We start from the raw sequence: 12,402 nt of genomic DNA on the forward strand, positions 1-12,402 counted from the left end.
GGAGACACGGGCCTCGGTGACGTTCACTGGGGTATCCTGAGATGCAATGCTAACAATCTTTACTATCGTAATTGTATAAAATTAGTACTCATACAAGTCAGTCCAGGGAGAGACCTGAAGGATGTACTCTGCTCGAGCCGATATTGACTTTGCTCTTGTTTCTGATTTCTTTTAATAAAATATCATATATCTACATATATTTTAAATGAATTTGAGCATCAAAAATTCAGGATCTCAGATAATTCCTTCCTTCAAATCTAATAATTTGCGACTAGGCCTCACTTGGGGTCTGTCGACACCCAAATTAAGCCAACCTGGATTTAAAAATTGTAATGAATGAACTAATAAAATAAATAAATTTACAGAATGTAAAAACCAGTAAACTTGAAAAATAATCAATTTATAAGAAAATGCCAATAGCAATAAAAATATATTTATTAAAAACAGTCATTTACATCAATTTCTTGGCTGTGATTTTTAATATACTCTTTAGCGACAATACATTTCGTAAAATGACAATTACAGGGTAAATCGTGTTCAGTTTCATCAGGATTTAGAACGACAAGTTCTAAATTGTATTTACGCATATCATTACTATTACGATTCAACGTGATACGAAATGCAATAGGTTCACCTTCTTCAATTAATGAGTTTTCTGGCAATGTAATCAACGTTTGTTTCCAATGAGTAGGAGAATCATTCGGTCCAGTTGATAAAATTAAGTCATCGGGAAATTCAACGTCAAACCAAATACAAACACCTTCGAATTTACCACTTTTAGTACACGGAAATACTAAATCTTGACCGCCGATAATATTCAAATCATCTGAAGTCGCTGTTTTTAAATCAATCCACGCAAGTATTTTTTCTTCAGCCAAAATATTTTTTGAATCAACCAGCGTTATTTCCGGTTTAGATAATTTCTCTTCTCTGACAGCTTTACCAACACATCTTTTAATAAAATACATCTTTTAATTTATTTTTAAATAAATAATAATAATAATAATAATAACAATGATACTGAAGTTTGCCGACGTTTAATAATTTTTGGATTTTTTTCAAAAAAATAAATTATTAAGAAAAATTGCACTTATAGTTTTTTAAATTTTCTACATGTGCATATTTAAAATTTTTTTTTTTTTGTGATTTGTTGAAACAAAAATCCAAAAATTTCTAATTGTCTGTTAACTTCAGGACCATAACTTACGACATTTTAACTCCGTAAACGTTGTCCCAAAATTCAAACAAATCAGGAACTTGACATGGTGCTGCATATAATTTAGCAATACAAGGAAATAAAATACCATTAGGTTTTAAATAACGATCACGAGCTTTCAAAATAGAATCCAACATTCCTTCGTGAACTAAATAAAATCCCATCCATTCTGACACAATAATATCAATTTTTTCATCTATTTCTGATTTAATGTCTTCAAGCTTATGCGCTATTACTTTTACAACATTTTTGTAGTCATTTTCCTCAACAACTTTTTCTATTAGTTTTGATAATTTACTTGCTTCGACTGAATAAACTTTAGCAGCTCCAGCTTGCGCGCAAAAAATTGATAAAATTCCTTCAAGTAAAGAAAAAAATTTTCAAACTTTATGATCACATCAGTAATGGAAATTTGAATTAATAAATTAATTTTAAAAATAGCTGACGTAAAAAAATGAATTTTAAATGAGTGTGAATGAAACTGACAAGTGGCAATTTTTTAAATTTTTGAGTGAATAAAAAAGATGTAAGTATAAAAATTAAAAAATGCGAATTCAGATGAATGAGTGTGAATGTAGCAGACATCAGACAAATTTAAAATTATTAATAAATAGAGTAAATGATTAATAAAATAAAATTTTTAAAAAATGCGCATTTAAAAAATTTAAAAATTAATAAGTGCATTTTTTGAAAACATTATTGTTTTGATTGTATACTTTCTTTATTTATAATTTTAAATTTGTCTGATGTCTGCTAGATTTACACACATTTACGACGGAGATTTGTTTACATATTTACCGGTACCAGCTCCGATGTCCATAACTATTTTGTTTAAAAATAATTCTTTGTTATTTAAAATAGCATTTTTATAAGTTGTCATACGGGGATTGTCACTTAACATTAATCGATGTACCTGTAAAAATTAGTAATAATAATAAATTTAAACATGCGAACAATGTGACAAAATATTAAATGAGGTTAATTTACATTTTATATTAAATAAATTATTTTTTCTGTACTTACATCAAGTTTTTCATAACTTTTGAAATAATCATCAGAATTATCCATTTTGTAATTTTTTTTTTAATTATTTATTCATTTATTTATTTGAAAGATTTAAATTTGATGAATGTCCGGTAAAACACATCAACGTTTGAATGAAATTTATACCGCGAAAAATACTACACATATAAATATATGTATATATATATATATGGATATATAAATGTATACGTGTATACATGGAAACGTAATATAAATTTATCAATTATATAATTCGTTATTTTAAATTGTCTCAGAAATTTTATTTATGACAAAGTTATTTTTGTCATATTATATATATATATATATATATATATATATTTAATTATGATAGTAAATAAAACGAAATATATTCTAAATATATACTAATTTATGATACTGAAAGTAGCAGTTTATTTATTTTAAATAAACTGACAGGGAAAAATTTTTAAAATTACGAGTGTGACTGTAACTGAAAAGTGGGAATTTTTTTAATTTTTCAGTAAATAAATAAAATGGAAAAGTAGAATAAAAAATTTAAAAATGCGCATTTTGATCAATGGAAAATTAGTATGCGCATTTTTTTAAATTTCATTATTTCAATTCCTTTATTTGTTTATTTAAAATTTATGAATTGTCTGATGTCCGCTACATTCACACTCATAAAAAATTGCATGTGAAGAATTTTCAAATTTGTATAGTTTACATTTTTTTTTTAAATTCCGTTGACAATTAACTCGGTAATTAAAAACACTAAAATTGTCAGATGTTGGCTAAATCTAATGATACTGAAGTTAGCCAACGTCTAATAATTTTTGAATTTTTTTTAAGCGAGAAATTATGAAAAAAAAATATTTCAAAAAATTGCACTTATAGTCTTTTAAATTTTCTACATGTGCATATTTTTAGTTTTTTTTTTTTTTTTTTTTTTTTTTTTTTCAAATTTAATTGTTCAAAAAAAAATCCAAAATTTTTAATTGTCTGCTAACTTCAGGATCTTTAAATTGAGAAGACATGATAATTTACAAATTTGAAATAAATAAATTAAAGTAATGAAATTTAAAAAAATGCGCGTACGGATTTTGAATTTATTTGAATATGCATTTTTTAATTATTACTCTACTTACATTTTATTCATTTGAAATTCAAATTCCTGACTGAAATTACTAAACTATTTTTTAAAAATTTAAATAAACATTTTTTTAAAACTTCCAACATAAATATTCTTAAGTATGACCTTGAGTTTTATTGCTTGTCAATGACCACCAAAAATTTATGTTAATTTAAAAAAAAAATGTAATTATCCAAAAACCAAACAATAGATTTTAATTAATGCAATAAATTAAAAAAAAAAAAAAAATGAAAAATCTATACAAAAATACATAAATATCTAAGATCTTATTGCAGTCACGTGCAAAACAAAAATATCGTTTTGTTTTCTACACGTTAAATATTCTTTTTGTATCCTCTGACAACTGTTAATTCTTACAATAAATCTCACGTAGAATAGTAAATAATTAAAGAAAGAAAAACATAATAATGTAATTTTTACAACCAGGAATTCCGGTAAAATTCAAGGTCGATAGTTAAAATTTAAACATGCTGCCGATTTTTATCATTGAATGTACCGAGACTATAAAAACAAGCATTCGCTATTATTTTTTCTTCAGTTATCGATTGATTGTCATCCAATCACATGAAAAATTATTAATAATAATAAAACGTCACACTCAGGAGTTCCGACTCAATGGAAGCCCAAGTGGACGTTCGCTAATTATTATTTAATTTGTTTACTATCCACTTTTCTTCAGCAATAAAAAAAAAAAACCACTATTGTGTGAACAATTACTTATAATAATGAGCTCAATGCTAACGTGTAAAATTATTTCGTCATCAGATTATCGCGTTGGCTGCAAGCGAAAATGTCAATTGTGATGTGGGTGCAGTAAAAAAAATTTCATTTAAATTTAAATCTTAAATATTTGTTTTAAAATTTTAATTTTCGCGGTGATCTCAGTAGAAGCAAAAAATAAAATAATTAATAAATAAATAGTAGGCAATAAAAAAAAAAATTTGTTTTATTAATTTACTGAACTTTTAAATGAAATGAAGGATTTTGCGGGAAGAAAGGTCATAGGGAGCTCCCTTTCAATCTAGATTGAATGAGATAAATAAACAAATAAATAAAAAAAATGTTATAAGGATTTAAAAACATGATGATCGAGGTGGGGAAGGCGGCACGAAATAACTTTTTTATCTGTTTTAAGATGAAAAAATAATAAGAAATAAAAATATCGATATCAAGTATCAGTCTTTTTCAACGTACGATTACAGACGCACGTGATATTATTTCTTCTCATTTCATAATAATTTTGTTAGCTAAATAGACGCGTGCTAATCATTTTACATGAATTATTGTGACTTTTAATTTAAAAGAATAATAGTAAATTCAAATTTTAAAAAAATGAAATACATTTCGTTATTTATTGCATGCATTTTACCGTCAAATGTACTGACATTTAGTTTGTTACGTGAACTGTTTTTTCCAAGATATCCTGTTTTGAATCGTGTAAGGAAAATAGATTCTAATCAAGCGAGACTTATTGATGATACTGCGGTATTAGACTTTGTAAGTATTTTTTTAAAAAATCTATTTATTTATATGTGAAAATAACAATTTTTTCAAATTAGTTGCTATTTAAATGTGTAATTAATAATTAGGCATCATGTTACTGCAAATAAAAAAATAGTAAATTCAATTATATCTACACAGTTATAATAATTATCATCCTGTCAAAATAAATAACGCCTACTGTCTTTAATGTTATCGTGTTATTCTAAAAATTATTAAAATAAATTCATTAAAAAATTTGGCCGATGTAAAAAAAAGTTTATAAATTATTTATAATGAATTAATGATATACAAGATTTTAAATGCCGCGATAAATATTCATTTGAATATTGATATTTTTAATGTCAATAATAATGATAATTTAATAAAAAAATTACTTAGCGCATTAGCTTCGTTCCAATCAACTTTTTTTTTGGACTTTTGTAATAAATAATGAACGCTACCCTACTTAATGTCGATCAAGGATATTTTTTGCACTAATTATTTAATTTTTAATAAAAACATGGACTGTAATTATGAAAGCATGCAATAGTTTAAAAATAACTTTATTTAAATTAAAGGTGGGACTGGTAGAAAAACACGGATATCCGGCAGAAGAACACAGTTTGAAAACAGAGGATGGGTATAAAATAATATTCCACAGGATACCTGGCAGCCCAAAGTCAAAGTCAAGTAAAAAAAAAAAAATAGTATTTCTTCAACACGGACTATTAGGGTCATCAGATTCATGGGTTCTCGTGGGACCTGATAACGACCTTGGTAATTATTTTATTTTACATACTACAAGTCCTTAAAAACAAAACCAGTTTGTTATTAACATCACATATGCATACAAAAATATTTATTGGCATACACATTTTTTTTATTTACGACTTTCTTCAATCGAAAGATGTATATTTTGTAACTGCCAATCGTTTCCTGATTTCATTAAATAAAATTTTTTTTTTTGGCAATAAAGTCTCAATAGTACGGCCGAGACAGCGAAATTTCTTATTAAAATAAAATTGGCTGTACAACTTGGGTGGATTTCAAGGTAGACTAGTGTAGTAACGGCTTTGAACGTACGGCAAAAAAGCACTTACATCGTGTGTCATGTGCATTACACGACAAATATAACGAGTGTAATGAGAACACTTGAACCTTGAGTGTTTAACTTTTTCACTTTCATTTGCACAGCTTTTATCCTGGCAGACGAAGGATACGATGTCTGGCTTGGCAATGTCAGGGGTAACTCTTACTGTCGTTCACACGAAGAATTATCAACAACAACTCGTGACTTCTGGAGATTCAGGTATTTATTATTAATTATTTATAATTAATTAACAATAAATTCAAACATTTTATTTTATTATTAGTATGAATGTTTTTTTTTAAACGTGAGAAAATGTAAATTTTTTTTATCAAGAGTCATAAATTTATAATAATAATTTTAATGTTTAGTATAATTTAATGTCTTCTATTATGTGATTCCATATATTTAAATAAGTATGATATTTATTGCGAATCTAGCAAATAAATCTGTAATTCAAATTTAATTGATAGATAAATCGTAGACTTAAAAAAATGCGATAAATGTATATAATTTTTTTATTTTTTTTATTTTATGAAATAATAAATTACCTTAAGAAGAGAATTCGTGACTTGATCACTATTATGATAATTTATTTATTTATTTTTTAGTTTCCACGAGATCGCATTGTATGATATATCTGGAATGATAGATTATGCATTGAATGCAACTAACGAAAAAACTATTTATTATATCGGTCACTCAATGGGTTCGACCGTGAGTTATGTACTTCTTTCAATTAGACCAGAGTACAATGACAAAATAAAATTGGCAATAAGCCTTGCACCAGTTGCTTACTGGAATGTTCTTTCTGAAACATCTATTTATAGAGTTCTTGAAAGAAATATTGACTTTTTACAGGTAAATTAATTATATATCGTGTTATTAGTTTCAGAAGGACTTACATTTTTACTCGTCCTTTTGAATTCAAGGAGATTCCTAAAGCCAAAGAGGCGTATGATTTTTTTTTTATGGCCAATTGTTAACTAGACTTATCTTAGAGCTATAAATTAAAAAAAAAAAATTTACACGGAAAAAGAATAGTGAAAAAATTACAGTTTCAAATAGCAGCAGTCCCTCTACTTCGAAACTAAAAATTACATTATTTTTGAGACGTAGCAATTATTACAGTTTCATATGAAAATTTTTTCAGTCCTTAATAGGGTTTCATTCATAGTAAAGTTTCGTTCAACTAAAAATACATTAGAAACTGTATAATTTAGTATCTATAATCTATATTATTAAGAGAATAAGGAAAATTTTGTTCCCGGCATATCTATATGATAGAATTAGCTAATGTTATTGAAATCGGTATCATTAGATAGGCCTTGACTTGAATTCGTGCCTTTTCATAGTTTAAACTCTTTTTAATTGCCAAGTATTGAGATAAATAAATTTATCTATATCATTCGAATTACATTTAAATTACGCGAGAAAAAAGACGATCGTATTTATTTTCTTTAAATAAATTAATATTTTAATTATTCTGTCATTAAATATGACTGAATGTCACTGAATATATAGCTATATTATTTATATCGCGTTACTTATTTCAAAATGACAGATTTTTATACTCCCTTTTGGGTTTAGGAAGCTTCTCAACGCCAAAAAAGTGTACATAGAAAAAAAAAAATGATTCATTGACACAAAAAATCTTTACTCGCCTAAAGAAAATTTTTACTTACCCCAAGAAATTTTTTGCATTGTGAATTGAAAACAAAAATTTATTTAGAACTAGAACAAATTACTTGGTGCAAGGAATTATTTCTTGACCAAAAAAATCTTTTTTCGCCCCAAGACAATTTTTGTATTTAATTGATAATGCATAAAATTTCTTGGTGCAAATTAAAATTTCTTGCGACAAGAAATTATTTTTTTCTGCGTATTTTATAAATTTAGTCGTGATATTTGGGCAGTCACGTAGTGGTTTGGGCAGGTTGCTCGTAGTAATTACTTTATTATAAGAAGTAGTCTCGATTATTATATTGTAAAAAATCGGGAGTGATTACAGATTTCATTTAAATCGGAATTTGCTCCGTCACTCGAGGTTCCGGAGTTTGAAAAAAAATCACTGCGGATATGGAGTAATGGGGGAGTTTGTTTTTCCAGCAAATTTTGGAGTGATCGATATTTTATTTAAATCCGTATTCACTCCAAATCGGAGTTTTGATATTAAAATAAACTCCCCTTCGGAGTGAATCTCACTCTGTGGGGATTAAATAAATACACAGTCATCCGCTCCACATTCACTCTCGATTTAATCCGCGTTCGTACCGCAAATTTTTATAGTGTACAGTGCAAACTATAATACACTAAGTTTTTTATACGAAGACCCTGTTTTTGCACTAGAAATTGTAATTTCTCCACTGCTCTTTTTTCTGTGTCAAAAATGTACAGTGAAAAATTTGCGGAGTGAACGCGGATTAAATTTAGTGAATGCGGAGCAGATGACTGCTTATTTATTTAATCCCCTTCGTAGTTAAATTTACTCCAAAGAGGAGTTTATTTTAATATTAAAACTCCGAATTGGAGTGAATGCGGGTTGAAATAAAATCCGTAATCTCTCCCGATTTTTTACAGTGTGATTTGCAATAAAAAAAAATTATACGCCATTTTGGCTCTAGGAATTGATCATTTTTATCAATAAATTTACTGTGTTTATTTGTTTAGTCATTTTTTGAATCAAATGGTATCTATGATTTATTTCCGCAATCAACGAATAATGCAGTAATTGCTAAGGAATTGTGCCGTGATAATGTTATTACACAGCCATTATGTATCGCAGTACTCTTCGCTTTCGTTGGAGCAAACCCGTATCAATTTAATGCTGTATGTTTATTTAAATATTATTTATAATAATAATAATAATAATAATAATAATAATAATAATAATAATAATAATAATAATCAATACTAATTATTTAAATACATAAATTTTATATTTAATTGCAGACACTTTTGCCACATATTTTAAGTTACGTTCCCGCGGGAACTTCAATCCAAATAATTTATCATTACGGACAAAATATACGACAAAGTATGTTTCATTTTCTTCAATTATTATTATTATTTTTAATTGGCTACTTTACAATCGAAAATAATACAAGCAGTGAATATAAAATTAATATAATTATTTTTATTGGATATTCTAGTAGCATTTTTTGGGAAGAAATATGAATTTGTATTTTGTCACAAAAAAATCTGAAACTTCAGTTCTATTTAAGTCTGAGCAGATTTTTGTTCGCAAGATTTCAGATGTCTTTTTCAAATCTGTTGCAAGAAATTTGAATTAGACGCGTGAAGTCTGGCTGTAAATTTGCTGTAGTCTTAAATTTTAAGATTTTAAAATTACAAGACCCTGGCGGATCTGAATTACGGGAATTTGCCGTATTTGACCGTAAAATACAGTATTTCTACGGCAAATATGCCGCAATTTATGTTAATTTGCGGCAATTTTCAGTGCAATACAGCGCAATACTTCACTTTACGGTAAAATACGACAGGCTTACCGCAATTTCACGGCAAATGTCCGTTATATTGTTGCAAATTTGCGCTAAAATATCGTAATTAATTTGAATATCGTAAATTGCGGTAATTTACCGTAATTCGGATCCGCCAGAGATAGTACTTACTTTTACACGATGGCGTAATAATTTGAATTTAATATATTTACAATAAATATCTTGGTTAAGAATTTCTGCAGACACTCACATTTCGCATTTTTAAATAAGAAAATCACAAGTAAGATTAAACTTTCATCTGCATAAAGAATATTTTTTACTCACATTTTTTTAAAATCTAATGCAAAGTACTTGGGAACGTTCGTGGAATAATTCGCTCAAACAATGCTACTAAGAATATAATTACATTTATTATATAAGGTGTGCAGTCACCTGATCCCAGTAATTTGATACAACGACAAGTGATCCCTAAAAATTGATCCCACCGACATCTGATCCCAATGACAACCGATCCCACTGACACCTGGTCCAAATGACAATAGATCCCACCGATCGCATGTAATACGTATTCACAAGATGCAGTGATATTCGAAAATAAAATATATTATGCCTTTTTAATTATAAAATATTGAATATATAATATTAACTATAGATTTTAAAATAAATCAATATATATTATTATTGTGTAAATATTTATTGATTTTAAAATGAATTAATATTTAATATTATTGAGAAACTACTCTCTAAATATGAATTAGTGATTTTTCACTAATTTCAAGTGAATATTCACTAACTGTCAATGCTACAAACGTACCACGCAGAATTAGTGAATATTGTGAAATTGTGAAATTCATAAATTAAGAAGTGAATAACAGTTTCAATTGTAAAAATTATGAAAATATCGCTAGTTCAGTAGTGAAAATCACTAATTTGCTAGTAAAAATTATAGTGCTAAATTTATTAGTGAGAATTCACTGATTTGTTATTTAAATACACTGATTATAAAGTGAATACCGCTTCACTAACGTAATTAATGCAATTTACACTAATTCATGTTTAGAGACTAATTATTAATTTTCAAATAAAATTATATTCATTATTATTGTGAAAATAATTAAGTATTATTATTAATGTAAGATATAAAAATATGTGTAACATCATATTATATGAGATTGGTGGGATCAGTTGTCAGTTGTACCAGTTGTTTGTGGGATCAGTTGCCCGTGGGATCAGTTGTCTTTGGGATCAATTGTCGTGTGATCACTTGTCGGGGATCAGTTGTCTGGGATCAGTTGTCATGGAACCTTTCTATTAATAATTAAATTTATTAATTACAGAAACATTTCGTCAGTATGATTACGGTTACGCCGACAATTTTAAAATTTACGGCAAAAAAAAACCGCCACTTTATGATTTGAAAAAAATAACAGCAAATTTTTCGCTAATTTACGCAAATAATGACATTCTTGTTCCTCTAGAGGTAATTCCAATTTAATTATACAATGGGAAGTCCACGGTTTCCGTATTGCCGCCAAATGACTGTGAATTCTTGTAGAACTCGAGGAAATAAGACTTTTTTTCAAATAGCTGCGACTTCTTTAAAAATGGACTAATTCGTACGTTTTTTTTCAAAATTTTCGTCTTTAAATTTTCTTTCCAAAAAAAAATACAACAAAAAAATTAAAGATATTAAAACATATGAAATTTTTCACTTTTTTGAAAAAATTACATTGTTCTCAAAAACTAAACAAGATTTCGAAAAATTGTATTCTTTAAAAAAGTCTCATTCCATCAAGTTCTACAAGAATTCGCGGTCATTTAGCGTTGCCACTGAAACCGTCCTCCATGAAAATAGTATATATTCAGAATATAAAAAGAATATATTCTGGAATATATATAAGAAATATAAAGAATACAAAAATAATACATAAGGAATATAATTAAGATATATACTTGATGTATTCTAGATACAAACAGAATATATTTATTTAAATATGTTTTTTGCCGTTTTAAATATATTTTGAATATAGTTAGAATACATGTAATATATATCAAGAATATGCGAGGAATATATAAGAAATATTCAGAATACAACAATAATATTATAATAAAAATATATACTAGATGTATACAGAATATATCTTGCCAGATAGACCCACTGTACTTGTTCTGACACTAGAATCCTACTGGAGAATTTTTTCTTTGCTAGATATCCCTGATTAAAAGAAACGATTCAAAACGATTTGCAATTTTAAATGCCCATAAGAAGGGCGATTCAAAAGTATTCAACGTATTCAAAAGCATTAAAAAGTATTTAAAATTTTTTTTTTCTAATCGTTTCAAATCGTTCTTTTAATAAGGGATATTCTGTATACATCTCGTATATATTTTTATTATTATATTATTGTTGTATTCTGAATATTTCTTATATATATTCCTCGCATATTCTTGATATATATTACATGTATTCCATCTATATTCGGAATATATTTAAAACGGCAAAAAATATTTAAATAAATATATTCTGTTTGTACCTAGAATACATCAAGTATATATCTTAATCATATTATTTTATATTCTGAATATATACTATTTCCACGGGGAGTAGAATCCCTTAAATAATTACCAATTAAAAACTTTTTTTACCGAAAATTATTAACAAATAATAAACTATTTTCTTTTTCCAACAGAATGTATTTGAACTAAAAAAAAGATTGCCAAATATCGTGCACTTTGAAAAAATAAACTACGAAACTTTCAATCATCTTGATTACCTCTGGGCACGAGATGTTAAAGAACTTCTGTACAATAGAATAATAAAACTTTTTTCCCAGTATTAATTATAAGATAAAAAATAGGTTAATTAATTATGTTATGTGCGACAGCAGGAAAGATTGAACTGATTAATCATTTAATGAATCTGATAGTTTTTTAAAGAATTAGTTATAAGAAACTTGACTATGTAAGTTTTTTTGTATTCATAATACAGATGACTGAATTAATT

General features: G+C 26.7%; 2 protein-coding genes across 2 annotated transcripts; one reads left to right on the forward strand and one right to left on the reverse strand.

The window, feature by feature from the left end:
* Positions 1-411: 411 nt before the first annotated feature.
* On the reverse strand, positions 412-2,397 carry LOC130677835 (protein arginine N-methyltransferase 6). The gene is made up of 4 exons (XM_057484710.1): positions 2,240-2,397; positions 2,015-2,129; positions 1,208-1,574; positions 412-951 (listed from the first exon to the last, which is right to left on the reverse strand). The coding sequence occupies exons 1-4, from the start codon at positions 2,282-2,284 to the stop codon at positions 438-440; spliced, it is 1,041 nt and encodes a 346-aa protein (XP_057340693.1). The 5' UTR covers positions 2,285-2,397; the 3' UTR covers positions 412-437.
* A 1,507-nt stretch (positions 2,398-3,904) lies between these two features.
* LOC130677833 (lipase 3-like) lies at positions 3,905-12,400 on the forward strand. Its single transcript, XM_057484708.1, has 8 exons — positions 3,905-4,865; positions 5,429-5,627; positions 6,045-6,159; positions 6,549-6,798; positions 8,608-8,766; positions 8,890-8,974; positions 10,736-10,878; positions 12,089-12,400. Exons 1-8 carry the CDS (start codon positions 4,701-4,703, stop codon positions 12,236-12,238), a joined length of 1,266 nt encoding a protein of 421 aa, XP_057340691.1. The 5' UTR covers positions 3,905-4,700; the 3' UTR covers positions 12,239-12,400.
* The last annotated feature ends 2 nt before the right edge of the window (positions 12,401-12,402 follow it).

Source organism: Microplitis mediator, chromosome 11 (genome assembly GCF_029852145.1).
Source record: "Microplitis mediator isolate UGA2020A chromosome 11, iyMicMedi2.1, whole genome shotgun sequence".
In the NCBI taxonomy this organism is placed as follows: Eukaryota; Metazoa; Arthropoda; class Insecta; order Hymenoptera; family Braconidae; genus Microplitis; species Microplitis mediator.

Coding starts and splice junctions, on each gene's coding strand:
- LOC130677835 (XM_057484710.1), bottom strand. CDS start 2,284: ATGGATAATTCTGATGATTATTTCAAAAGTTATGAAAAACTTGAT. Junction 2,130..2,239: donor AAAGTTATGAAAAACTTGAT/GTAAGTACAGAA, acceptor TAATTTTTACAG/GTACATCGATTAATGTTAAG. Junction 1,575..2,014: donor GGACATCGGAGCTGGTACCG/GTAAATATGTAA, acceptor CTTTACTTGAAG/GAATTTTATCAATTTTTTGC.
- LOC130677833 (XM_057484708.1), top strand. CDS start 4,701: ATGAAATACATTTCGTTATTTATTGCATGCATTTTACCGTCAAATGTA. Junction 4,866..5,428: donor ATACTGCGGTATTAGACTTT/GTAAGTATTTTT, acceptor TTTAAATTAAAG/GTGGGACTGGTAGAAAAACA. Junction 10,879..12,088: donor ACATTCTTGTTCCTCTAGAG/GTAATTCCAATT, acceptor TTTTTCCAACAG/AATGTATTTGAACTAAAAAA.